General features: G+C 33.9%; 1 protein-coding gene across 1 annotated transcript in view; it reads left to right on the top strand.

The window, feature by feature from the left end:
- The window catches only part of erbb4a (erb-b2 receptor tyrosine kinase 4a), a 184,333-nt gene that overhangs the window by 106,538 nt on the left and 51,070 nt on the right, over positions 1-26,725 (top strand). The window contains exons 2-3 of the mRNA XM_051118003.1: positions 199-350; positions 12,693-12,879. Coding sequence (XP_050973960.1) covers positions 199-350; positions 12,693-12,879 — 339 coding nt within the window. The remainder of the gene's footprint in view (positions 1-198; positions 351-12,692; positions 12,880-26,725) is intronic.

The raw sequence follows: 26,725 nt of genomic DNA, 5'->3' as shown, positions 1-26,725 counted from the left end.
GTACTAAATAAAAAAATAACATACAGTGATCCCTCTTTTATGTTGTTAAAACTGTTAACATTTAGCATATTCTGCAAGGGGTATGTACATTTCAGAGCACAACTGTATATATGTATATATATATTTATCCACTCAATGAACAGCCTGATGCCTGATCACAGTCTGATCAATCTCTCTGTCTCTTTTTCTCTTCTATAGTGTGTCCTGGCACTGATAACAAGCTCAGCACACTGTCGGATTTGGATCAGCAGTACAAAACTCTTCGCAAGTTCTACGAGAATTGTGAGGTGGTCATGGGTAACCTGGAGATCACCAGTATTGAAAGAAACCGCAACCTGTCTTTCCTCAAGGTGAGTACTCACCAACAGATAGGTTGATAAGTAGATCTAAACTCTATATTACTGCTGTTCCATAAGCACCACCTGCTGTCCGAGAATGAATGAGCATTTTTATTCAGTGCCTCTTCTGTCTTCGTTTTGTGCAGGTATCTTATTCACAGATTGTATAAAACATGAACGTAGTGTCCGTGACGTCACACATAGGTTTCTAAAGAGCATCTTTTAAGAATTTTCTCTCCTAGATAATCAAAAATTGGCAAAGAGGCGGGAAGTGCGTGGAGCTGAGGTGCCTGGTTGCTGAAACTACACCTGCCTAGCTCGACTTAGCACTGTTGTCATAAAGAGGGGGAAATTAGTTATGGAGGGGTCTATGGGATTAACTCCCATTTGGACCCTGTCTCTAGAGGCCAGTCAGTGAATTGCAGTGTAAGTCATGTCAGTGTTAGATTCTAGAGAGAGACCGGAAATGCAGCTTGGTCTTATATAGCATATATAAGACCAAGATAGATAGATAGATAGATATTTTGGACAGATTTATCTTAAAATTGTAGTTAGGAATTTAGCTTTGGACCTTTTATTAAAATACCATGAACAAACTATAATGCATTGTTATGAGTGACTAACAGAATACTATATAAATATATGAATAGCAGAAGACTATTTACTCTCAATATGAACACTCCAGTGACATGACATTACAGAGCAAGCCATCGTGTATTTCTGGATTTCAAAGGCAGTTGGAGCTTTTAGCAGTGTTTTGTACGGGTGCTGCAATTACTGGTAACACTGATGGTTAAATAGCTCTTTTACATTTGCATTAATGGATGTTACTCTGCTTCCAAACTTAGTAATAACTAAAGAAATAGAGCAAAAAGGCTGTACGAGGCTGCCTTGTTTTCACACTAAAACCAGGTGTATTACTTATCCACCGAGAAATCATCTGGCTTCTGAGTCTTAATAAATTAATGCTTTTTCATAGAAAAACCTCATAATGGTTCTAATGTATCAGGATGAATATCTGGGAACGGGTCCCTGAGGAGACGATGGAGACTTTGAAAGCCGAACCAGTTATTAAGACATTGAAATTTTAGATCTTACTTTATCTTGGTATTACATTCTCAGATAGGTTCACTGATCACAGAAGTAAAATTTTTTGTATCTAGTTATTTATATGCATCTCCTGTGCATTTTGTCGAGTCACTTCCCTCTTTTACGTCATACCCTACATTGCACACGAAAGCACTTGAACGAATGAAGCCATGTTTCAAAGGTCTCTTGTTTACCTGTAGCCCTGATGTTTTCTCATCAATCTACCAGCATTCAGGATACGGGTGTGTATCGGCAGGTGGTGTCACTTTGGCCTGTCAAGCAGACCTACGGTCTGCTGTCAGGTTTTATTCTGGTCAAGGCCTGAGCGTTCCAGCAGCAGCTAATGATGTTACAGGGTTTGACTGACTCTTCATTAAGGTCTGATCAATCAGGCTGCTGGCTCCCTCCATGCCTGCTTAGTGGGAATACCAGAGTGGCTCAATGTCTGAGCTGCCAGCTCATGTTAACGTCAGGAACTGCCACAGACAATCGCCTCTTTTCTTATTGCTCTGCCACCGCAGTCCATATATATATATATATATATATATATATATATACATGCAGTACATGCAGAGACAGATATGTGCAGTGGTAGGACATCTCTCAGCTAATTTTTTTCTCCTTCCTTGTTAAAATCCTTCTCACATTTCAATCTCTGAGTTGAAAAACATAATCTCTAGGGGTCCTAGAGAGGCAAGAAAACACAAGTTTTAGAGTGACCAGCTGTGTATTAAAGACTATCTGTGCTTTTCCTTTCATACAAAAGGAAATTTCAACTTTTTATTTCACAGTCCAGACTTTTATGCTAAAGTAAACTTTCCACACTTATCCCATGCACACACACACACATTAATAAATACATGCATGCATAAATACATACCTGTACATACATACATGTATGAGTAAAAACTAGAACATTTCTGTAGAAAATAATTTTTGATGTGTTGCATGCTTCAGGACAAACCACTTAAAATAAACCAATTATTTCCAATAAATCAGTTTTAGGTAACACACAATGAATAATTCATGTTATACTTTATTTATGCATATTATGTATTTTGGGTACTGCACGTTTGTTGCATATGCTTATTGGATGCAAATCCAAATCTTTGGCCTTGAGTACAATGCATTTTGGTTGACAAGGCATGCACAGGAGAGCATTACAGTTACTCGCAGTGACAGCATAACCAGCAACTAACTGACTCAACACATAGAGAAAGTGACACAGACTGGAGTAGTGGGCAGTTTGGACCATGTAAACAAACACTGTATACAAATGAACCCAGAGCTCTCTCTGTTTCTAACTAGTTTCCCTTTCAGCAAGAGCACAGAAGTCAAGAAAACTTGTCAAAAATTTCCCATTATAGAAAAAAACTGCCATAGTTATGACCTAGAAAACTAATACTCAAGGCTTTCGCCACAAAAGTCCATAAATGATGCTCTTAACAGTGGATTTATACCTTACTGTTTTATGCTGACACAACTAGTCCAATGCCATTCAGGTATTTTATGTGTCCAAAAGTGTCCAGACAGAGTGTGTTTGTACCCAGTTCGTATAGATTGGGAAGACGTCTCCTCCTTTATTCTTTTGTGAATGCAGAGTATTTTGATGTTCTTATTTCTGATATTATTTCAAAGTGGCTCTCATCTTGGAAAAATCTCTAGTGCCCAGTGCACCCTTAACGTAAAGTGGTTTTAGGCTTGTGTAGAGTTTGTATTATTTTTGGTTTAGTTCCAGGATCAAAAGATTTGTATTTTGTAGTTGTGGATGCCTAAACTATACTCATATAGCTAATTATTGTAATCATGCTAATGAGCTGTAAAATTATATAATCTATTTAATATGCAAATATGTCATATTACGGAAGTGAAATACCCTTTGCAGCCTGACATATGAAAAAAATGTTTACAAAAAATCCCACATACAATTATGTTAAGTTTAACATTATTAATTTACTTATTTATTATTTTCCACAAGCTACTATCTTTGTACAGTTTTTACAGTTCCTTGCGCTTCCTCCAAAGGAATGAGTTTAGCAAGTCTAGCTATATGCGATTACTTTACTAAAACGCTCTGCTTCTCCCTACCCATTTCCCTCTTATGCTCCATGAAATCCACTTGCTTTCCTATTTAATTAGGATGTAATCAGAAACTGGGGCTGTCATTAATCAAAGCCGCCCAGATGAGAGGGGATTGTCCAGCTCACTAGCCTCATTACAGGTTTGTGTGTGTGAGAGTTCCCTACTAATATTTCAAGGTTGAAGCCTTTTGCAAATGCAGACACCAGTAGGTCAGTCCTATTGGTTTTCTAGAAATCAGATTTTCATCGAGTCCGTCTGCAGGTTACATGTTTACGCCAGTAGGTGGCGGCAAGGGAATGTCTTTATGAGTGAGTGATTCAATTGTTTGCTCAACCGATTCGTTCAAAAACACTAATTCATTCAGGAACGCACAATAGTGCTTTGACTTTCGAAACTGGCAATATTGTGATTAAAATATGAGTTGAGCCTTACTTGGTAACTTTTTGTTGACTTAGCCATTGAATAAAAGTACTGTGACCATATTAAACTGAGTGAATCAGTTACTCAACCGATTTGTTCAAACTTTAATTCCATTCCAATGAACCATTCAACTGAGTCGTTTGCCACATTGATTCATTCAGTAACACCTTTATGCTAACCTGTTCAGAGACACAGCTATAGCTTGGGTTTTTGGAGTTGTTTAGGCTGATGAAGCAAAAATACACACATTTCCTGATAATATTGTGTCTAAAATGTAAGTTACTAAAAGTTATTCTTTTGTTTATCGTTATTTAAAAGTAGTATCACACTGGTAAATGTATGCTTTTAAATCGCGTTGTTGCACATAATTTTGTATGTTGCACCGAGTTAGTATGTTAGTATGTCTTAATTATTAAGTTTTGTATAAAATGGCATTTAAGAGTTTAATCAACAATGAATCATGAAGTTGAAGAAAAAAATATCATAGTCAATATGTGACCCTGGACCACAAAACCTAAGTAGCATGGGTATATTTGTAGCAATAGCCATAGCAATAGCAATCTTATGGGTCAAAATTATCGATTTTTCTTTTATGCCAAAAATCATTTGGATATTGAGTAATATTCCCTGCATAAACCAGCAAAGGACCAGCTTAACCCAGCATCAAAACATACCTACCAGCATATGCTGTTTTTTTCACCAGGGATGCATTGCAAAAAACATAATTTGGACAACTTTAAAGTTGATTTTCCTCACCCTCAGATTCCAGATTTTCAAATAGAAAATTTAAAAATTAAAAAAAAAAAAAAGAAAAAAAAAACCTTATGACTGATTTTGTAGTCCATAGTTACATATGGCTAACATTTATTTGGTAATGGAAAGTTAAATAATAACAATAAGTTGTTTCTTGAGCAACAAATAAGCATATTAGAATGATTTCTGAAGGATCATGTGACACTGAAGACACTGAAGTACCTAACTAAACTTTTGAGTGGTAGTATATACTGCACTGACAATTTGCATCTGGTTATTCGCTGCATACTGCAAAATCACTTCTTGTTTACAATTTGCATAAAGCATACAGCATGACTATCATATTAGTATGGAAGTATGCTCTTTCAAATATACCCATATTTATGAGTATTTGAATGTCTACTGAAGTATTAAAGTTATATCTAGTGTATTGTGAGTGCGAGATGTCCATCTCCTCCCCATAGCTGTTATTTCACCAACTAAATGTGTGCTGCTGTATGGGCATGTCCTTTTCTGAGAGGTAAATGAACCAGGCTGTAATTTTACTAGAGATGATGCTACTTGACTTCTGGACCTCTCATTTACAGATGTAGAATTTCACTACCTCCTCGCTAACACTAAACCCTCTAAAATCACTTTAGCCTGACATAATGTGCCCAGTGAGAAAGAGGAAGGGTTCAAGAGGGCTTATGGGAGAAAATGGTAATTGTGTCTGTGGGCTAATAGCACTGTCTCATTATCCCACTGCACTGTCACTGTAACATTGTCGGAAGAGAGAGTTTCAGCGCGGCCGAGAGCTCACTAACATTAGTGTAATTATAGCTGTTTTTTTCATTGGGAAATTAACACATTGTTAGATTAAGTGTCTCTTCACCTTCTCAAAATTGCTATCACAAGCTCATATCACAAGCTTGTTTTAGTGTTTACAAATTAGATGCTTTAAATTTCTTTGTTAGAAATGCCATGAAATCATTTTCATTGCTTTGTGGTCATATGTTTAACTTACATTCTTGTCATAATTTTATTTGCTGAGGAGTAACATCATATGTCAGCACAAGGAGAGAAACGGATAGTGTTGCTGCAGTGCTCCATCTTTTACACTGGACAGTCAATTATCTTTTTCCAGCCTTTTTTATATATATATATATATATATATATATATAAATAATATAATTATAAGACTTCATAAATTATTCTAAGAAGGTTAAATGTTTATTTTCTTCTTTGAAAAGGAAAATTTACCTGTTATTTAAACTGACTGTTTTACATATAAAATTCTTAAAGGTACAGTAGCTAAAACAGCTTGCGGAAAACACTCATGTAAAATTATTGTTAGAATTTCTGTTTTTGATGCAAGAAACCCTCACTTGAATAAGTGAATTTGAAAGGAATAAAATGTAGGACATGCACTCTTTAATGTTTTATTTTGAAGCAAAGATTCGCCTAATATACCAGTGTTATTTGTATGCTATTGTAATGTGCTAATATATATTTTTTTAATATTTCTATTTAGCTTTAATTATAAATTATTTTTCATTATAATTATAATACACTGGAAAAAGGAGACAAAAACAGTTTTCACTCATAAATTGCTTTAAATAATTAAAAAAAAGTTGAAAAAAAAAAACTATATATATATATATATATATATATATATATATATATTAATTATGTACTTCAAAAAACTTAAAACATTTTTTTTAAGTGTAATTATATATATATATATATATAGGGAAAAGCCCCCCAATGTTTTATGTACTTAAAAAAAACTTCAAAAAGTATTGTATTTTTAAGTGTAATTTTAGTGCTTTCACTTACTTTAGTGCTTCAATTTCCTGATGTCAGTTCATCAAAGACAGATTTTTTTGTTTTGTATTTAACTGCAATATTTTTTCTCTCATTTACAACTTCCCACTCTCTTTCTTTCTATTTCTTTTTTACTTTTATTTCTTCATTTATTTATTTATTTTACAAAGGTTAATTAAGTATGATTTACCACAAACTCCTATTTCAGTCTCCCGGAAATTGTATATTTTTAATTGCAATTTCTGTGTGAGAAACATTTTTTTCAGTGTAGTTTAATTTGTAGTTTTAATTACGAAAAACATCACTGCAATATATCGGTTTTGGACTGTGAAAGCTCACAGGATGTGTGTCCATTCAGTTTCTCCATGGCTATCTAAGTCTCATTACATCTCTTGGTGTTATGAAACGGTCTCTGAGGTTAAATGAATTCCTCGCAGCAATTACAGACACCTGAAAATTATTACAGCTACACGAAAAGCTCTGACAATAAAAATGACCATAATTGAATGCGCAGCATTCATATGAATGATGATTGAACTGTGTATCTTAATCTGTCATATTAGACAATATTGACCCTGGCATAGACGAAGCTGAAGTGTAATTAATTCTAAATCAATTACACAAAATCTTTTTCTGAAAGCTTCTTGCCCGTCGATTGATTTTAGCACAGAGCCGATGAAGTAAAGCCATTTCTTGGTTTAAAAAAAGATGAGTTCTATATATCACATTCAGGGTAATGCATTTAGATTCATAGCTATTTTCCAAAATGTAGTTATGGTTTATCATTCACAATATGCCAGCTGTCTTCTCCAACGGTTGAGCGATTGTCGTTGTTTCTAAAGATATTCGTAAAGGTCACGATTGCTATTCAAATGAAGGTAATGATCGTCTGAGATGCCGAGCGCTAAAGGAAGTCCCATTATTTGAGTTATGGAAGAGCAAACTTTGCTTACAACGTGCATTGTTATTAAAATGAGTCTTCAATGCTGCTTAATTTAGCCCTCCAAATTGTTTTCCTTTATGGATTTTTAATATTTGCCAGTGAGAGCTAGTTTGAGGCAAATATGTGCAGTGTCATGTAGCTTGCCACATGAAGTGGAACAAACAGATTGCATTTAACAATAGCAATGACATTTATATTGTGTTTTTCTTCAGTTTGAATACAGAACAGACCGTGCCTGCTCGTAAAAGACGCCTTCGCTACATTCTGTCATCTAAAAATGGATGATTGTGACCCTGAAACTCTTCCCACTTCTCACCGCGGGGTTCTGTCAGCTACCCTCCTCATTCGCCGTCTCATATCTCTCACGAAAAATGATCTCCTGCCACTTTCTCGCTTGTAACTGGAGTTGTTTTGTTTGTTCTGAATATTCTCCTGTTACTTCTGTTGCCATCTTGCTCACAAAATATGCTCTCAATAAAGATGTCAGCAAACTTTCATCATGCTCTCACCAAAGACAGTCAAGTGTTTGAAACGAGATGGTGAAATGCAGATTATAAAGTCATTAGAGCTCCAAATATTTATTGTTTGCTGAAGATCTCTTACTGACAGATTCAGTAAAAGAGTTCACTCTTTTGTAGCTTGCTTGTAGCTTCTCTCACATTTGAATATCAACCTTGTCTTTGATATTTTCCTTCAAAATAATTATAGGCATGAATCTAATAATTGTGGACAAAGTATAGAGATATTAATTGAGTGTGGATATCAGATCACTTGGCTGGAAGTATTTGATGGGATATGTTTAGATTCATTTTGAGAATTCTGACTTTTGAAGAAATGTGACAAATCTGAGCACAGTTTCATACACTGTTGATAAATATTTAGACATTTTATGTGAGATTACTGGAGTATTGTTCTTAAGAACAATCTGAGAAGCTAGAGAATTAGAGATTGCTATCTAGGAGAAAAAAAAGATTAAAGAGCTTAAAAAGCTATTGCAATTGGAAATTGTTTAAAATGACCCTTTAAATAGTTTATTATAATACTTTTATAGAATATATGTATTGTTCTAGTGTGTAGTACAAACTGAATGACACATCAATAAATTGAGTCTATAAACTCAAAGTAAGTCCATAATAAAGTGTGTTGTGTGTGTGTATATATATATATATATAGTGTGTGTGTGTGTGTGTGTAAACAAACAAGGATTGTTGTAGTTAACCTAAGTAATAATAATAATAATAATAATAATAATAATAATAATAATAATAATAAATGTTCAAGTAAAGTCATCTCAAATAAACTCAAATAAAAATAAAATTATTATTATTTTTTTTTTATTTCAGCTAGGTTCCAAGGCAACATTTCATGTTTGCATTTATTTAATTGATGTTTAGACATAACTAATACTAAAACTGAAATAAAAGTTTATAAAATCTGTATATAGACTATATTGGAAATGTATATAACAAATAAAAATTACAAAAACACAACAAAATTACTAAGACTTAAAGTAAAATTAACACGAAAGCAGGACATATTAAAATATAAATAATAATAAAAATAAATTCAAAATATTAACAAAACCACAGTTGTATGTAATTAACATGCATGTTATGTATATAATGACTTATATATTATACATTTTTATTTATTTATTTATTTTAAAGGAATTTAATAGTTTCAAATAAATGTGACCCTGGACCACAAAACCAGTCATAAAGATTTTTTTAATTTTTTTTATTCATCATTATTTATACATCATCTGAAAGCTGAAATAAATAAATAAACAAACAAACAAGTTTTCCACTGATGCATGGTTTGTTAGGATAGGACAATATTTGGCCGAGATACAACTATTTCTATAATCTGAGGGTGAATATAAAAAATATCAAAACATTAAGAAAGTCGCCTTTAAAGTTGTCCAAATGAAGTTCATAGCAATGCATGTTACTAATCAAAAATTAAGTTTTGATATATTTGTGGTAAGAAATTTACAAAATATTTCATGGAACATCTTTACTTACTATACTAATGATTTTTGGCATAAAAGAAAAATCGAAAATTTTAACCCATACATTGTATTGTTGGCTATTGCTACAAATATATCCTTGCTACTTAAGAGTGGTCCAGGGTCACAAATAGTTTTGTGCCCATCCCAAGATATAATAATGTTGACCACAAAAAAAGTATTATTGTTCTTTTACAGCTATTAGGTTTGTGATGCATGATATTGGACAGCCTTGTGTGATATCAGTATTCATATGATCGTAAGAGTGTGTGTGTTCTTTATAGATCACTGCATTAACATTTACTGGACTTTGCATGTGTTCCTGTGACTTTTCTCCTGGGAAGTGCCTATACAGAATAAAGTAATTTTAATGTGTAAAGGGAACAGTCAGAATAGTAAATACTTTCCCTGATCTCTGAGATGTCCGCATATCTTAAACATACAGTACAGCTAAAGCATTTATAAGGAATGCATGCTCTTTTAATACAGGCAGAACCAGTATTATTTAATTTAAAGGTCACACAAAAAGCTCATATCAATATTGTTATTTTTTTTCTTTTGATTTGTAATGTTTTGCGAATTTTCTTCTCTTTTTTGGTTTCTCTGTTGTTGTTCTCTTATGAAATTTCTAATATTGCATATGTTAGTCTCACTGTGGTACTTGTAAATTTTCATACGAGTTCTTGTTATCCTTGAAAACAAGACTGTGTGTGTTTTTTGTGAGTGTCTGAAGCTCTTTATCCTTAGTTAGACCCACCAAAATTAATTTTCTGTATTTAAAATACTCACAGCTGCTGTGTTTATGCATAACATTTAGCAAAAGAGTGTTTATTAACATGCGGTTCACTGTGATCTGTCATTATTCAAAGTTACGCCAGGCTCCTGTTTAAAAGAGCAAAACCTTCACAAGCATATTAAATGGCTTAAACCTCATTTAGCAATAAATTGTTTATTGTTTACTGCTTGCTAAATTAGCTTGAATCAATTATGAATTGCGGCACAGAAGTGTAATTGCAATTGAATTAGCCTGTGTTTTTAAGAAAGTCTATTAAAAAATAAAATAAAAAATAAAAAGCAAGATTTTATGTTTCGTTTATTATTTCTTGGCAGCTAAAGCACTGGTCCGGTGAATTTTTAATACCAAAAGGGCAAGAAAACAAATTAGTGTCAAAGCAAACAGTGTTATTTGAGAAGGCTGTGAAAAGCAAAGTAATCCTTTAATTAAATAAGGTAAATTAGAACCAAATTAGAAATTCGGTCCATGTCCTGAAGGCCTGTGTAAGGTTTTGGAGGAGCTTGTTGTTTTGTTGCTAGTAATAGAAACTGCGAATGACAATAGCAAAGGTTGCAGATTTAGCCAGAATCACTATTATTAAAGCTTATATATAGTGTTAGTGATTTTAGCATTAATGCTATATATGTTACCACACCACAATATTGTGGTATTATACCTTAAAAATAATATTCTCCAATATAAAATTCTGCCTTATAAATTGTAATCAGTAGTTCACCTAAAAATTTAAATTTGCATAAATTAAAAAAAAAAAAAAAAAAAAAAAAAAAAAAAAATTGACATACCCACCGGGCATCTAAGATGTAGATTTGGAGAAATTTAGCATTACGTCAGTGTTGCCAAGTGCATGCAAAATTTGGCTACTTTAACACTGTTGCCATGGGTTGTTTTTCATGTCCGTGGGTTGATGCACTCTCAATAACGTAATATGTAGCCCCTGGAACGCAGGGAACCCCCTTCGAAATGCCATTGGGCTAGTTTTGAGTAGCAGTTGGGCGTTTTGTTGTGAAAACCTGGCAACCCTGCACTACATCACTTGCTCACCAATGGATCCTCTGCAGTGAGTGGGTGCTGTCGGAATGAGATTCCAAACAGCTGATAAAAACATCACAATAATCCACAAGTAATCCTCACCACTCCAGTCCATCATTTAACATATTGCAAAGTGAAAAGCTGCGTGTTTGTAAGAAACAAATCTGTCATTTTTGTTTCTTAACGTCAAACCATGCTTCCAGCTAATATACGAGTTCTGTATCCATAATATTGCTTTCTCAGGTGGAAAAAGTCATCTCATCTGAATCAGGGGAGTAATATGCACAGATCAACCGCGGTTTATAAGTGAAAACAGTCCACCAACAGTCCAATATGTCAGTCAGCTTTTCACTTCATGAGATGTTCACTGGAGTGGTGTGGATTACTTGCTTATCAGCTTATCAGCTGTTTTGACTCTCATTCTGACGGCACCCATTTACTGCAGAGGATCCATTGGTGAGCAAATAATTTAAGGCCAGATTTTCCCTATATGCTCTGATGAAGAAACAAACTCATCTAGATCTTGCATGGCCTGAGGGTGAGAACATTTAAGCAAATTTAAATTTTTGGATGAACTACAGTATTCCTTTCATTTAATAAATGTATGTTATTTTCATTTAATTGTTCTGGCCTGTAAAAAAAAAAAAAGTTCAACTTAAAACTTAAAATAATAAATAGTTTCAACTTAAAATAATTTGTTACTCCACTGACTTAAAATTTTTAGTTTAGTCAACTAAAATATTCCAGTTGTCACTTAAATGAACACTAAGTAACTTAAAATTTCAAGTTGGCTAAACTAAAAAAAAATAAAGCGGCGGGGTAACAAATTACATTAATTTAAAACATTTATTATATTAATTTAAAAAATTTATTTACTGGTGTTAAACCGTCAATACTATCCCCAAAAACACATTCAAAACATAATACAATTAATTTCACAATTATTTGAAACAGCTGTGGCCCTTAAAGTCCTGTCTAAAATTTGACATCATAATGATCTTTGGCAGTGTGTCTCTACATATCCAGTGATCATGACTGGCAGGTGACAGCTGTCAGCATATGCTTGGTCAGCTCTTCAGATGGATTTCCACAGTATGTGTGTGTCCGATCAGTACAGCTATATCACATTGACTGCATGAAATAGACCTGTCCTCTGTGCCTGCTAATGATACACAGTATGAAACTGATTGGATGTCAACATGATTGATGTGGGTGTGGAGAGGGAGTGTCCAGCGCTCTCTTGGGCCATTATCTCTTCAAATTATATCAAGGCTGTCTGATGAATCGACTAATAGACTTGATGATGAAGTTTTGGTAAAGCCTTGACTAAAGGACAAACTACATCCTTGAACTAAAGCAAATGACTGATGAGATTTACCTGAGAATGTATTATGCATTTGTTTAGATATTTTTTTTGTGTCTCTGCAGTCCATCCGTGAGGTGACGGGTTACGTGTTGGTGGCTCTGAACCAATTCGACTATCTTCCTCTGGAGAACCTGCGGATCATCCGTGGCACTAAACTGTATGAAGGACGCTATGCCCTGGCCATCTTTCTCAACTACAGACGAGATGGCTACTTCGGCCTCAGACAACTTGGCCTCAAGAACCTGACAGGTGTCTTTCTATTGTAATCTGTTTCTTCAAATATCCAGTAAGATTCAACCCTGGCAACATTTCCCCAAAACAACAATCTGAAATGTACAGATGAATACAGATGAATCAGATGAATACAATTGAATTTCCAAACTTTATAATGGCAGTGAATGGCTTTTGAGCTTTTGAAGTCCAATAAAGTGCATCCATCGATCATAAAAAGTGCTCCACACAACTCCAGGGGGTTAATAGTAGCCTTCTGAAGTGAATTGACGCGTTTGTGTAAGAAAAATATCCATATTTAATAATTTATAAACCATAATCTCTAGCTTCCGCTAACTGTCGTACTAATGTTCATGAGAGAGTGGCGTTCCGGCAAAGTTTTATTTTCTTACACAAATGCTTTGATCCACTTCAGAAGGCCTTTATTAACCCCCAGAGCCATGTGGAGTACTTTTTAGGATGGATAGATGCACTTTATTGTACTTCAAAATCTCAACACCCATTCACTGCCATTGTAAAGCTTGGAAGAGCCAGGAGATTTTTTAAAATAACTCTGATTCTATTCGTATAGCTTGTTGGCACACTAAAGTCAATGTTTGTGATGTTTTACTGTCTGACTGAGGTCTGCATATTGTGGTCTTAATCTAAATTACCATAGCAGGGACTGGTATTTGAACACATGTCTGATAAGATTGGCTCTAATAATGTCTTTCATGCTGTGCAGAGCAGCGGCTATGATAATCAAGATGTCTCTCATATAAATTAGCCACTCTTCATTATGTGACTGCGTTTCATCTTTATCAGTGTTTTGTGTTCCATTTGAGAGTGTTTTACCGATGACATCTAGCTTTTTTTTTTTTCTCCAGCCTTGCTTGGTTACCTCACAGGGAGACTTTCTTTTATATCTTATACCATGCAATATAGAAACTCATCTTAGAACAATATTTCCGGATCCCTGTTGGGATGCAAAAAGATATGGAGAGAAACAGAAACAGATCAAGGAGTCAAACAACCAACAGACAAATAGAAGAAGTCGGTGGCACCTCGGTGCAAAACAGCCAGAGGCGTGATAATGGTTGTCTGACTTCTGATGACTCACGGACGGCCAATAGAAGCCCAGAGGAGTCTGGCAGGTGGTACGAGGTCACAGTAGGTGAGGGAAAGAAAGTTAAGACAACCACCGACATGCCCAGTAGGCATACCCAGTATCTTGCGTAATCATGTATTATTAATCTCAGATACGGCTTTAGCACTTTAATGCCTGATTAAACAATATCCCGGTGTAGAGATAAATAGAGCGCTGACAGTCCGGGTGCCTTCTTGTCTTCTTAGCGTCTTCAAAGATATTTCTTTCCTTTCATTGTTACTCTCTTGATTGTGATGAGGTGTCAGGTGGTGTCTTTGAATGACTGGGGTGTGAGGTTACAGCACTTGTCTTTGAGTACTTCAGGATTCAAGAATCCAAGAAATACTTTTTTCAGGCTTAAAAGAATAGTTCACTTAAAAATGTAAATTGTGTTAAAGGGATAGCTCACCACATGGTTTACTCAGCCTCAAGCCATCCTAGGTGTACATGACTTTCTTCTTTCAGGCAATGCAGTCAGAGTTATATTAAAAAAAGGTCCTGGCTCTTCCAAGCTTTATAATGGCAGTGAATGGCTGTTCATTTTTTTAAAGTCCAATAAAGTGCGTGCATCCATCCATCATAAATAGTGCTCCTCACAGCTCCGAGGGGTTAATAAAGGCCTTTTAAAAGTGAAACGATGCATTTGTGTAAGAAAAAAATCCTTATTCAAAACTTTATAAACAGTATTCGCTAGCTTCTGCTAACTGTCTTACACATGTTCAAGAGTCTGGCGTTCCAGCAGATGACGTAGGATGTATGCGTAGTGTAAGCTCCGGTGAGAATATGCTAGTCTTACGAGAACCAAGTTTTGTTTACAGCAAAGAAAAACCACACTGTAAAAAACAATTTGTTGAGTCAATTTAAAATAATTTGTAACCTGGCTGCCTTAAAATTTTAAGTTCAGTCAACTCAAAAAAAGTTTATTCAACTTGAAATGTTAAATTATACTAAGTGACAACTTAGATATTTGATTTGAATCAACTTAAAATTTTAAGGCAGCAGGGTAACAAATTATTTTGAGCTGACTCAACAAATTGTGTTTTTTTATTTTTTAAAGTGCAGTCTCCTCTTGACTTATATCAAAATCCTCTGACATTTTTCTTTACAAATCCTCGTTTTGTACTTCTAATTTGTTTTGTTTTGCTCTCTCCAGTGCACTTAAGTACTCGTCACTTCTCACCGCAGCTTACATTGCACGTAAGTCCTACTTTATCCGCTGGAATGCCACTCTCTTGTGAGTGTGTGTATGACAGTTAGCGAAAGCTAGAGATTACGATTTATAAAGTTAAACATGAATATTCTTCTTACACAATTGCATCGATTCACTTTAGCCCTTTATTAACCACTCGGAGCCGCGTGGACCACTTTTTATGATGCATTTTATTAGACTGGAAAGCCCCAAAACCATGTGGAGTACTTTTCAGGATGGATGGATGCACTTCATTGTACTTCAAAATCTTAACACCCATTCACTGCCATTATAAAGCTTGGAAGAGCCAGGACATTTTTTTAATATAACTCCGATTGTATTTGTTTGAAAGAAGAAAGTCATATACACCTAGGATGGCTTGAGGTTGAGTACATCATGGGGTAATTTTCATTTTTGGGTGAACTGTCCCTTTAAATACACACAGTACATCAGTGTCCATGTCATGTTTTATCCTTGCATTTCTCATTTAAAGGAACAGTTCAAGCAAAAATGAAAATTCTGTAATCATATGAAGTGATAATCTTTGAGAGAGAATTTAAGACTTGGATTAAACCTTTCGATTCACATGAATTGAAATGAGGGACAGAGACTTCTAATAACCTAAAATAAATAAATAAATAATTTTGATGATAAACTGAAGTTTATGGATTTGGAAAAACACAAGGTGTAAATGCTGACATAATTGAAATTTTTGAGTGAACTAACAGTTTTAATGAGCAATACTAGGATAAAACAAACTGGATGCTGACATACTGTATGCATTGGTGGATTTTAGTATTTTTGCATCCTTTATTGTTTAGAATGTCCTTGCTGGGGGGAAAAAAAGCTGGTCTTTCAGCCTGGCCAAGCTGCTGTTTAGTTGACTTAGCTGGGCAACCAGCTGAAGAGTGCCCTAAGCTCCTCTAAAACCAGCCAACAAACCAACCTAATTTGAGCAGATAAAACCAGAAAAACATTTTAGGCTGAGTCTAGTCAGTTAAAAATTGGTTCAGTTTTCTTTGGCACGCATTCAATAAATTTGCAGAATAGAAAAGAAGACAGGAGGTATTTTGTTTTTGATTTAAAAAAAAAAAAAAATGTGTTTACAGTAATGCACTTACAATGGAAGTCTATGGAGTAAAGCATTGCACTAGGTTAAACATCCAAGTGCACACTGATCCAAATCAACATATGAATAATATTTCCTTTTTAACTTATATATACAAAATTATATCTAATAAAATTATGTCATGCCCATAAAAAAACAACATTCATATGATATTGATTGATTTTTTTTTTTTTTTTTGAATTAATACAAACATTTTAATAAAGCCACATGTCTACTTCAAAACCTGAATGTCTTGCTGCAGACTTTAAGTGCATTTCTGTAAACACTCTTTTTTCTTATTTTTACAATCTGAAGCACAAGTCTATATTACTTGTTTGCCAATAATACCGTCAATAGATCCTACTGCATTTTTAAAGTGGAGCATTCATTTAAATTAGTGACTGTTTCCAGCCACAGTATATCAGTGAGAAATGTGCACTAGAATCAGAAAAAAACTTTTATTCTGCACCTAAAAGCTTGCAAACACAATGTTCCAGCCCAGTGTTGCAGAAAGTTGCACACTATTTATGACACTGCAACAGAACCCTTCATAAAAGACAATGCTGTGTATCATAACCCCCACTGTAAGCAAGAAAATGCAGTAGAAGTTGGCTGGGTTGAGTGATGGGAAAAGATGCACATTTGAGGTAACATTGAATTCTTTAAATTCCTCGCTAAAGTCTTTGAATCATTATTAGTATTGGATTTCTCTATTCCTCCAGCATTGCTGGTACAGTCTGATTCTTGAGGCAACGGTAGCCATGTTTCTGCAATTTTCAATATGAGTTTTAAGAGATGAAAGTTGTTCTTCAGCCCCTTGAGATATTCAGCACATTGATGATGAATGGCTTCTTTGATTACAGCCATGTGCTCCCCTCTCATGGTTCCTCTACACGGCTCTGCAACATGATCAATAGCTTTCATAAGCAGCTTATGATATAATAATGGCTGTAACCTTATTTTCTGTGGCCCTTCGATCAAATGTTCTTCTTTTTTGACTATGTCCTCGGAGATGACCTCTATAACCAGCAGCTGCACGTAGGGTGGTTTCATCAACCTTTTGGAATCTCAAGATGATCGAATTTCAAGCCGTGTGTTGTCAGGAAAGAGTTCAATAATTGAGTGGGCAGATCCTTGTATGTAAATATTTCCTCATCTTTTACCACATGTGGCCAAAGGTTATTGAATAAGACCAATTCGAAGATCATGTGCAATACTTCCAAGCACTTGTTCAGTTGCTTGAAAATCAAGACTTATGTTACAAAAACTCTTGAAAGTCTGTTGTTCATAGACAGTGGATTTTCTAATGAATTCGATCTTGAATTGCACTCAAGCAACAAGGCAAGAAGTCTCAGTTTGCACCGTGAAAGCAATTACACGATTATGCGGTATGCATACAAATTAAAAAAGCATTATTCAAATGATTCAGTCATCTTAGATTGAAAAGGGAACATTTCCCTGTATGTCTGATCTATATGGTTTATATAGATTTTAATTGATTCTCATTTTTACGAAACAGTATCTATTCTTAAATCCCAAGAATCGATTAGTCTAGCCTGTTTTCAGTTAATGAACGGAACATTTCAGTGTGTCTCCCATCCAATAAATCATAATAAGCTTTGTGCTTCGTTAATTTTGATATGAAACAAAGTCTCAGATTTTAAATTTTGTCCTTTTTGTTACAGCATTAAAACAATAAATGACATTTGTCGCTGTTTAATGTGAGGTGACAGATCGCTGTAGCACATGAACTGATCATCTCCACTTTAATACCAGTTTCAGCACGAAATACACATGCATAAACATCCGGAGGTATGCCAAAAGAAAGAGTACAACTTACCGAAATCTGTGCTTCAACTGTGCAAAGACATCAATATAAAAGCTTGTAAACAATGTCACGTAACATCACATTTACCTCAGAAAAAACTAGTGTTTTGGTGACCATAAACTCATTAGTCGGCTAGAAAAATTAACTCTAGTGAGGAGTATTTTACTAAATATATACACCATGTGTTCAATGTTTAATTAATGTTTGAATAAATCAGTCAGGTTTTTATGAGCCACCATTTAAGTGTTTTTATTTCAAAAAACAAATTGGAATATAAATATAATTATATCATTGTATCTTTATATTATTATAAAAACTTAACTGAGTCTAATTTAAATGTTTGTTTGCAAATCAGTTAATTTTAACCTTCAGTATTATGCAGGTGATTCTCATTTACATTTTATAGTATTAGTTGATTTTTTTTTTTTCTGTAGAAAATTTGGCATGTACTGTACCTGTTATTTATCCAAAATAATCAAATCAATTTGAATCTGAAATCAAATCGAATTGCAAGCTTGTGAATCAGAAGCAAATCAAATTGTGAAATTTGTGTCAAAACCCAGCCCTACTGATTAAACTATGCATTATCTTTTTACTGTAAATAAAAAAGTCTCCATAACAAAAAGCTTGTTTTAATATAGTATTTAATCAAATACGTATTGTGCATGTACATAAACGTTTTTTTTTTTTTTTTTTTTTACCATTAAATTAATGAAAAATATAATTTGAGTTCATTAACGGAGGAAAAAAATAATTCTGTCCTGAAACTTTCTTACAGTATCTGGAACACAAAATATTTTTTGTGTGTGAGGCTGGTTTCCAGTGTGTTGGATTTTCATTGAACTGTTCCTTTAAGAACAGACATTTTTGATTGAACTGTTCCTTTAAGAAACACAATCTTAAATTAGGGGTCTCTTTCAATGAAAACAGCTATATTTACTTCACTAAAATCATTAAATTGAAATTGGAACTTGGTTGTTTTCTGAAGGTTTGGTAGTTGATTTTGATTGGATTTAAAATTTTTGACTAAAATTTTTATTTTTATCGTGTTGAGTTATTCCCTAAAGCTTTGCCATTGAATCTAAGCCATGTTTGCTGACTCCACAATTCCACCTTGTCTAATTTATTCATTATGTTACACAAATCTCCATGCAACCTAACACTTTGTGCCCTCATATGTATGCTTGTACACATCCCCGGTGGTGTATTAATGCAATAGCCTTGATGTGAAGCATGCTTGCCGCCCACCCCCACAGAGCCTCTTGGGCTAGCATGTCCAGTCCTCTGCTCTCCTCCACACAGCCTTGGCTGCTCAGTTAGTAAACCCTTTCTTGCTTCTGAGCTTCTGTCCGTGAACCCAAGGCTGGGCCTTGATTGTCTGAACGTTTTTGATCCAGCTGGGCCCCTGTATTGTTCAGCATCTTTTAAGACTCTCTAGACAACAATGTTGCAGACGAGTTTCAGTGCTTTTGTGAATATGTTTTGCAGCTGCTCATATTTTTTTAGTTGGTCTTTTGTTTTCAAGGTCACTTATGCAGTGTCGTTAACTGTAACTTTATGCTGTGTGAAGTGGGTTGTGAGCGCCATTTCATGTTGGCATAGTTGAAGCATACGTAGCGACAGATCATTCCTTATGTGTTTTGATGTACATTCAAGAGTAATGTCTTATCTAAAAAGAAGGAAATATAGGGTGTAGGGTTGTGACGATGAGGAAATTTCCCCACCGGTTAATCGACACGTGACAACACCGGTAATACCGGTATCACCGTGGGGCTGGGGGTTTCCTCTTTTCCTCTTTTTTCCTGCGTTTAAATAGCTTATAAATGCGTGCGTATTATACTTTCACTTTCAGTTTTGCGGGAATTGGCAATTCGGCGTCAATTGTTTGAATGGACGACAACGAAAGTTGTCGAAAAAAAAAAAAAATCACTGATATTAAACAGAACTTTTATTAACATAACGACAAAAAAAAAAAAAAAAAAACACAACGCCATTCTCTTTCTGTAAATTCGACTCCTCTCGTTCTCCTCACGTGATAAATGAAATATGACGCATTGTAGCCATGTTCAGTTTTTAATTATAGTGCATGCTCTCGTCTTAAGTAAATTATTTAGAATTATATTTTCCATTTAATTCAAATAAATATTTAATAAAAAAAACGAATACTTAAAAAAAAAAAAAATGTGGGGAGGGTGTCATGGTGGAAAAGTGATGTCACCGGTGTTGCGTCTTAAAACCGGTAACACCGTCAACACCGTCTATCGTGGCAAGCCTAATAGGGTGGGAACTTGCTTCCGTGCATTAGGTCTTGATCGGATTTTGAGATGTGAGTGTTGAACTCAAAAATGAAGGCAGATGAATGTTAACGTGCAGGGATGAGGACTAAATGATTGAAAAAGACTGCATACATCGCCAGGAAGGAATGTGTTGTTTTGCCAGAAGATACAGTTATGGCATTTTAATAAAAAAAAAAAAAATGGAAGATTCCAAAAAATCCTGGAAAGATTCCAAATTTCTGGAATGTTTCTGAAATATATATATTTCATGCTGACTTTAAAGATGAATCTTATTCTCTTAGTAACTTGAGAAGTTGGGTAGATTTTATATCAGTGACTGATTAAAGTAAGTACATCAAAACAGAAAGAAAAAGAAAATGCATTAGTTGTGACAAATCTGTATGACTTTCTTATGTGGAACACGTAAGAGATTATTTTATTTCATTTTATTTTTTTATTTTATTTTTTTTTTATGTTTTTAATAAAATATGCATGTGTTAATTGATTTTTTATTTATTTATTTATTTATTTTTTGGAAGGCAATACAGTTGTGTAAAAACCCTGATAGTCTTAATAGTTGAGTGTTTAATTTGAAATTATTTTGGTACACCATTCCTTTAAGAAACAAAATCTTAAACTGAGGTCTATACATTGACCATTAAAAGAAGGAATCTTCACAAATTGTATTTTCCAAAGGTTTTATTATTATTTATTATTTATTTATTTTTTTTATTATTTTAAAATAGTAATAATCATAGTGTGTGGTGCATACAAGTCTCAAATCGAAAGAAAAGAATATTTGAAATAGATATCTTTTGTAACATTATAAATATCATATAAATATCACCAATATATCACAATATAAACACCACTATCACTTTTAATTAATTTAATGAGTCCTTGCAGAATTAGAGTCCTTATATCTAGCTATGATTATCTGCAATAATGCTGCAACCAGTGCAGTTTTGTAGTAACTCACAGAGGAAAGTATCTTATAGTTGGATTTAACGGTTATGGCTATATCTGAAATGTGATCAAATATAGTAAGATTTGGAAAGCAGTCTGAAATCTAGATACTGTAAATGCAAATGATGCAGTTTATTTTTGAGTGAACTGTCTAACTAGTTGAATTTGATTTATATCAGTGATTGATTTGAGTAAGCAAATGCATCAAAACAGAAGGGAAAAATGCATTAGTGTGGCATTACATTTTTTTGTTCCCTTTAAAATCAGAAACTGTACAATAAACAGCCTCTATTTTGGTGTTTAGCTGCTGTCTTAGCGTAGCTATACTGTGCCTAGCCGAAATAAGGCGCGAACGTAGATTAGCTTTCTAAAGCTGTCACCTCTCACCCTAAAGAATGATAGTTATAAGTACTTTGATTTTATTTCCGAAGCTATTGTAATCGCATTACTTCCTGAATATGAAATTATGTCAGCAAATTCTGTTTTTCCAACCATCAGTCAAGAACAAAGTGGGAACAGGAAGAGCGCTTTGTGGGTAATAATTGGTTTGCCTCTGAATCTCTCAAAAAACAAAGCCCGTTCATTGCAGCTGAATGTGATTAAAAAGGCTCTCTGAGGACTTCCTGCGGAGGGGATATAAAGAGATCTCCTGACTCAATTCTGGTGGCAAATTGTGTTCTGGGTGTTCTTTCTCTCAGCGGCCTTCGTTGTTCCTTTTATGCCCAATGCAAAGCTCCACCATTAACCATTTAACTCGACGTCCCTGTGGAGTGCAGTTGGAGCAATTAATGTCAAACATAATTGCAAGAATGAAATAGTCTGAGGTCTGTTAATATTAGGCATTTTTGTTTGTCAGGGGAAAGGGGTAATTGTAATTGATTGTCATTAGTTTGGGTGCTTGAGCTTTGTTAAGGTCACCTTTGTTCTGTTCTTTTGTAAATAATCCCCTCTACTTGCATATGATTAATAGAATGAGCAAGTCTTACATGGCCACCCACTGCCCGTTAACAGACTTTCTAATGCATACTGCACAGAAAAATGGGAAGAGCTAGTTGAAGATTGGCATTTCCAATCTGATCTCATTTCCAAGGGAGTAGGGATGCGCCAGTCTTTCTGGAAACTCTGAGTTGTATTTTTGAAATATGAGGTTGACTGGATATACTGGATTTCAAATCTTTGCAAAATACTTATTTGAGACACTAGTAAGAAGTAAAATTGATGGCCGTGATCAGTCTGTGTATAGTCTGTACATGTGCTATAACTTTTGGACAGACATAAATTGAATTTGGATTTCAATTTCAATTTGTTTGACACTTTACACTATCTAATGTTAAGATTTTGTAATGCTTTTGTAAAAAGCCTTTAAAGTAGTGGTAAATTTGTCCTCTGTCAAATGTTTGTTTTGGTTATCATAATTAGTCAAACTTGTCATGTTATTGTTTAGTCAAGTTTTAGTTGACCAGCTGTTGCATTTTCACAAATCAAATCAATAGAATGTTTGCCAGATTGCAAAAAAAGTAAACAAAACACCAGGCTAAAAATGTATTCTTTTAACAGAAAAGCTCTGATTTGGGGATTTGAACTCTTGATATCTGGCAACCGCACACATAAAAGCTTGCATAGTAAAGGCACATACAGCAGTCCTCAATAATATTTCAATACTTCAATGATATTGCATGTTGATATAGTCACAATTATTGTTTACTGACCTTAATATTGCCTCGTCATAGTTAACACTAAATTAACACTATCACCAAGGCTGCAGTTTTGACCAAAAATAAAAACCGTAATATTTTGAAACACTATTTTTACACTATCAAAATGATGTTTTCTATTTTAATATGTTAAAATGTGATTTAATCCTTTAATAATAAAGCTGAATTTTCAGGATCATTACATCAGTTTAAATTGTCAAATAAACTTTATAAATTATTCTGATATGCTGATTTGGTGATCAAGAAACATTTCTTCTTCTTGTAAATGATTTAAACAATTGTTCTTTCTATTTGTAGAAACATTTTTTTTTAATATTCAAGATGTTTTTACTGTATTTTTGATCAATTTAATGCAACCTTGCTGAATAAAGTTAATATATTCTATAAAAAAAAAAAAAAAAATTCTAACCCTAAACTTTTGAACATTGTCCAAAATGTCATTGACATATTTTTATTTTATTTTATTTTATTTATTTATTTATTTTTTAAATGATTATATATTATTAATTAAACACAATTCATTTGGTGATTTCAGAAGTTTTAAGAACTATAGGTGGTCTTCACCACCTAAGCACAACAGTTATCGATATATATATATATATATATATATATATATATAATATTTAATACATTATTTTATTATTTAATATGTAATGTTTAATATAGAATTATATAAAATAATGTTTTGATTTTGTCATTTTTCTTTTAGTTTTATTTTGGATTAGAGTTAAATTATTTTAAAATAGTAATATTCATAGTGTGTGGTGCATCGAAAATTGAAAGAAAAGAATATTTGAAATAGATATCTTTTGTAACATTAATTTACCATCACTTTTGATCAATTTCCTTATCAGTCCTTTATATATATATATGTATATATGTATATATGTATATAAGTATATATTTGTATATATATATATATATAAAAGCTATGATTATCTGCAGTAATGCTGCAACCAGTGCAGTTTTGTAGTAATTCACAGAGGAAAGTATCTGCATACTGCAGTGCTTCCTAATGTACCGTAATCTACTGTGACAACAACTAATTGCGTATTCCAAGAGGTTGCCAGTTTGTTTTACCAAAGGGGTTTGTGTGTTAGTGGTTTGACATTGAGAAATGTCTTATTGGATACTGTTAGACTAAATGTCTGCATTGTAAGTGTAAGTCAGTTTGCTTTGAACTCTTCAGGGTCTCTGTAATCGAGATGGCATTCATTGTATCAAACTGTATGTAGCGTAATGGATAAAGCAAGCCACCCCATGTCCTGCATTCATTATCAGCACAATGCAGTTCGCTGGAGAGCGGCAGTGTCAATATCCCAGCTGATCTTTGTCTTCTCTTTGTGAGGGGACCCGATTTCAAAGGTACCTGCTTGGGAGATCAAATCCATCTTACACCAAACATGAAAAGAATAGGTGAGAAATGTAAGGTGCACCTGCGAGCTGGGGCTTGCAGAATGGTCTGTGAGGTTTCAGCCGTATCATGGCTCCACCAACCCTCCCAGCCTGCCCTCCGGAGACCCTGCTGCTGGCTGTGATTTCTGGGACGCTCTGCTATCTCCACCAGCCAAACTCTCCTCCCTGTGTGGCTGAATAATGAGACGCTTCGTGAATGTAGACGGGCGGAGGGCGGGGGCGACAGAGGGCTGTGGATCATGATGCTAGTCTGAAGAGGATATTAGTGGAAGTGGCACTAAGCGACGGCAAGATGGAACTGGAAATTTCATTAGCATTTATTTTATATAAATAGTGTGACTCGGCACATCTCTCATTTTAATAGGGCCGTGTTTTCTTCAACCATTTCAGGCTCTGTGGATGTAACAGGGAAATGTAATAAGGAGTTGCAAAGTGACTTGATGATATTGGCAAGTCAGTCAAGCACTGTAAAGTAGCAGTTCTCAATGTTTTGTCTCAAAGGACCCTCATTGTCCAAAATAATATTCAAAGGCTCTCCAATATAGGCTACTTCTGGTACTTCTTTTGTAATTATGACAAAGCTACTAGTTTTCAAACTTTTTTGTTTTTTAATAATAATAACTGGAGGTGTTGCTATACTAAATTAATTAAACACAATTCATTTAGTGATTTCAGACATTTTAAGAACTGTAGGTGTTCTTCACCACCTAAACACAACAGTTATTGATGGGTAGTGGGGAAGAAATATACATTTTTATTAGAATTTTTAATAAATTATTTTATTATTTAATATGTAAATATTTATTTTGATTGATTGCATTATATGAAAATGTTTAGATTTTGTGAATTTTCTTTTAGTTTTAATTTAGATTAGAGTTAAATTATTGTAAAATATTAATAATTGTAATATTTTTGTAATATTGTAAAATTATTTTTTTTGGTTATCTTGAGGCCCCTGTGGAAGTTTTTCTGTGGCCCCAAATCAGCATATTAAAATGATTTCTGAAGGATCGCATGACACTGAAGACTGGAGTAATGATGCTGAAAATTCAGCTTTGCACCACAGGAATAAATTACATTTTAAATATGTTAAAAGAGAAAATAGTTATTTTAAAGTGTAGTACAATTTCACAGTATTACTAATTTTACACTACTTTTTTTAAAAAAAAAAAAAAAAAAATGCAGATTTAGTGAGCATAAGCATAGTGTTTTTTTTTTTTTTTTTTTTTTTTTTTTTTTTTCAAAAATATTTAAAAATCATACAAAGACAAACTTTTGAGCTGTAGTATATTTTGTAGTATAGTATTGACATCTGATACCATAACTGTACCATGGTACTCCAGCCATACTTTTTTACAAGGGTAAACAGCATAATTAGATGGCATTTATCATCTGTTTGGTCCAAAGAAAAAAAAATAAATTCAAATTTTGAATGTGTGTACTATTCCAACATGCTGCTCATCTTATTAAATTACCACAATTTGCAAAACTTAAATTTACAGTAATGCTTTTTCTATAATGAGCTCCACATGTTGTTTTATTTTTTGATTTATGGCCTATGATTTATTTGACCATGTGCTCCATTTTTTTATGCCAGCAAAAACTCTGGGAGATACTCAGCTGCCAGTCGAAAAGACAGCAAAAACAAAGCAAAGCAATATTTTTCGAAAGTTTTAACAGCTGTTATTTATTTATTTTTTCCCTTGCATATTATTTCAGTTATCAGGACAATGCATCACATTTGTCACACTGATTCACTGTGAAGCAATAACATTTAAGATGGCTGAAATTTAATCAGGAGGCTTCAACACAATTACGGATATCCATGAGGAGGCCCTCCTCCACACAGTATACGCTCTCAGATATGCTCACATTTGTCATGCAAAACAATCGCTCCACTGCTGTCAAAGAAACTAATGGAAAACACTGGGATTTCTTTTAGAGTTTTATGTAGTGACAAATTTGCTCTTTTAGCCAAAGAAGGATATTTTCTATTACATTACATGGAAAGCGGGGAGCAACCATATTTATTGTTTAATAACAGATTAAATTAATAATAATAATTAAAAAAAAAGGTTTTTCACAATGGTCCTCAATTCTAATTGGCTGAGAGGAGAGCAATATTCTAGTGATATCGGAACTCCAGCCGTTTCACCGTTTGTTTAACTCCACTTGCAGTATTTCTCACAGCGTGTGTCATGGCGGACGCCCAAATCCTCTCTAATTTGATAAATAATAGT

Source organism: Labeo rohita, chromosome 1, assembly GCF_022985175.1.
Source record: "Labeo rohita strain BAU-BD-2019 chromosome 1, IGBB_LRoh.1.0, whole genome shotgun sequence".
Taxonomy (NCBI): domain Eukaryota; kingdom Metazoa; phylum Chordata; class Actinopteri; order Cypriniformes; family Cyprinidae; genus Labeo; species Labeo rohita.
Note: the sequence above shows the minus strand (reverse complement) of the source record. Positions and strands in the feature narration are given on the sequence as shown.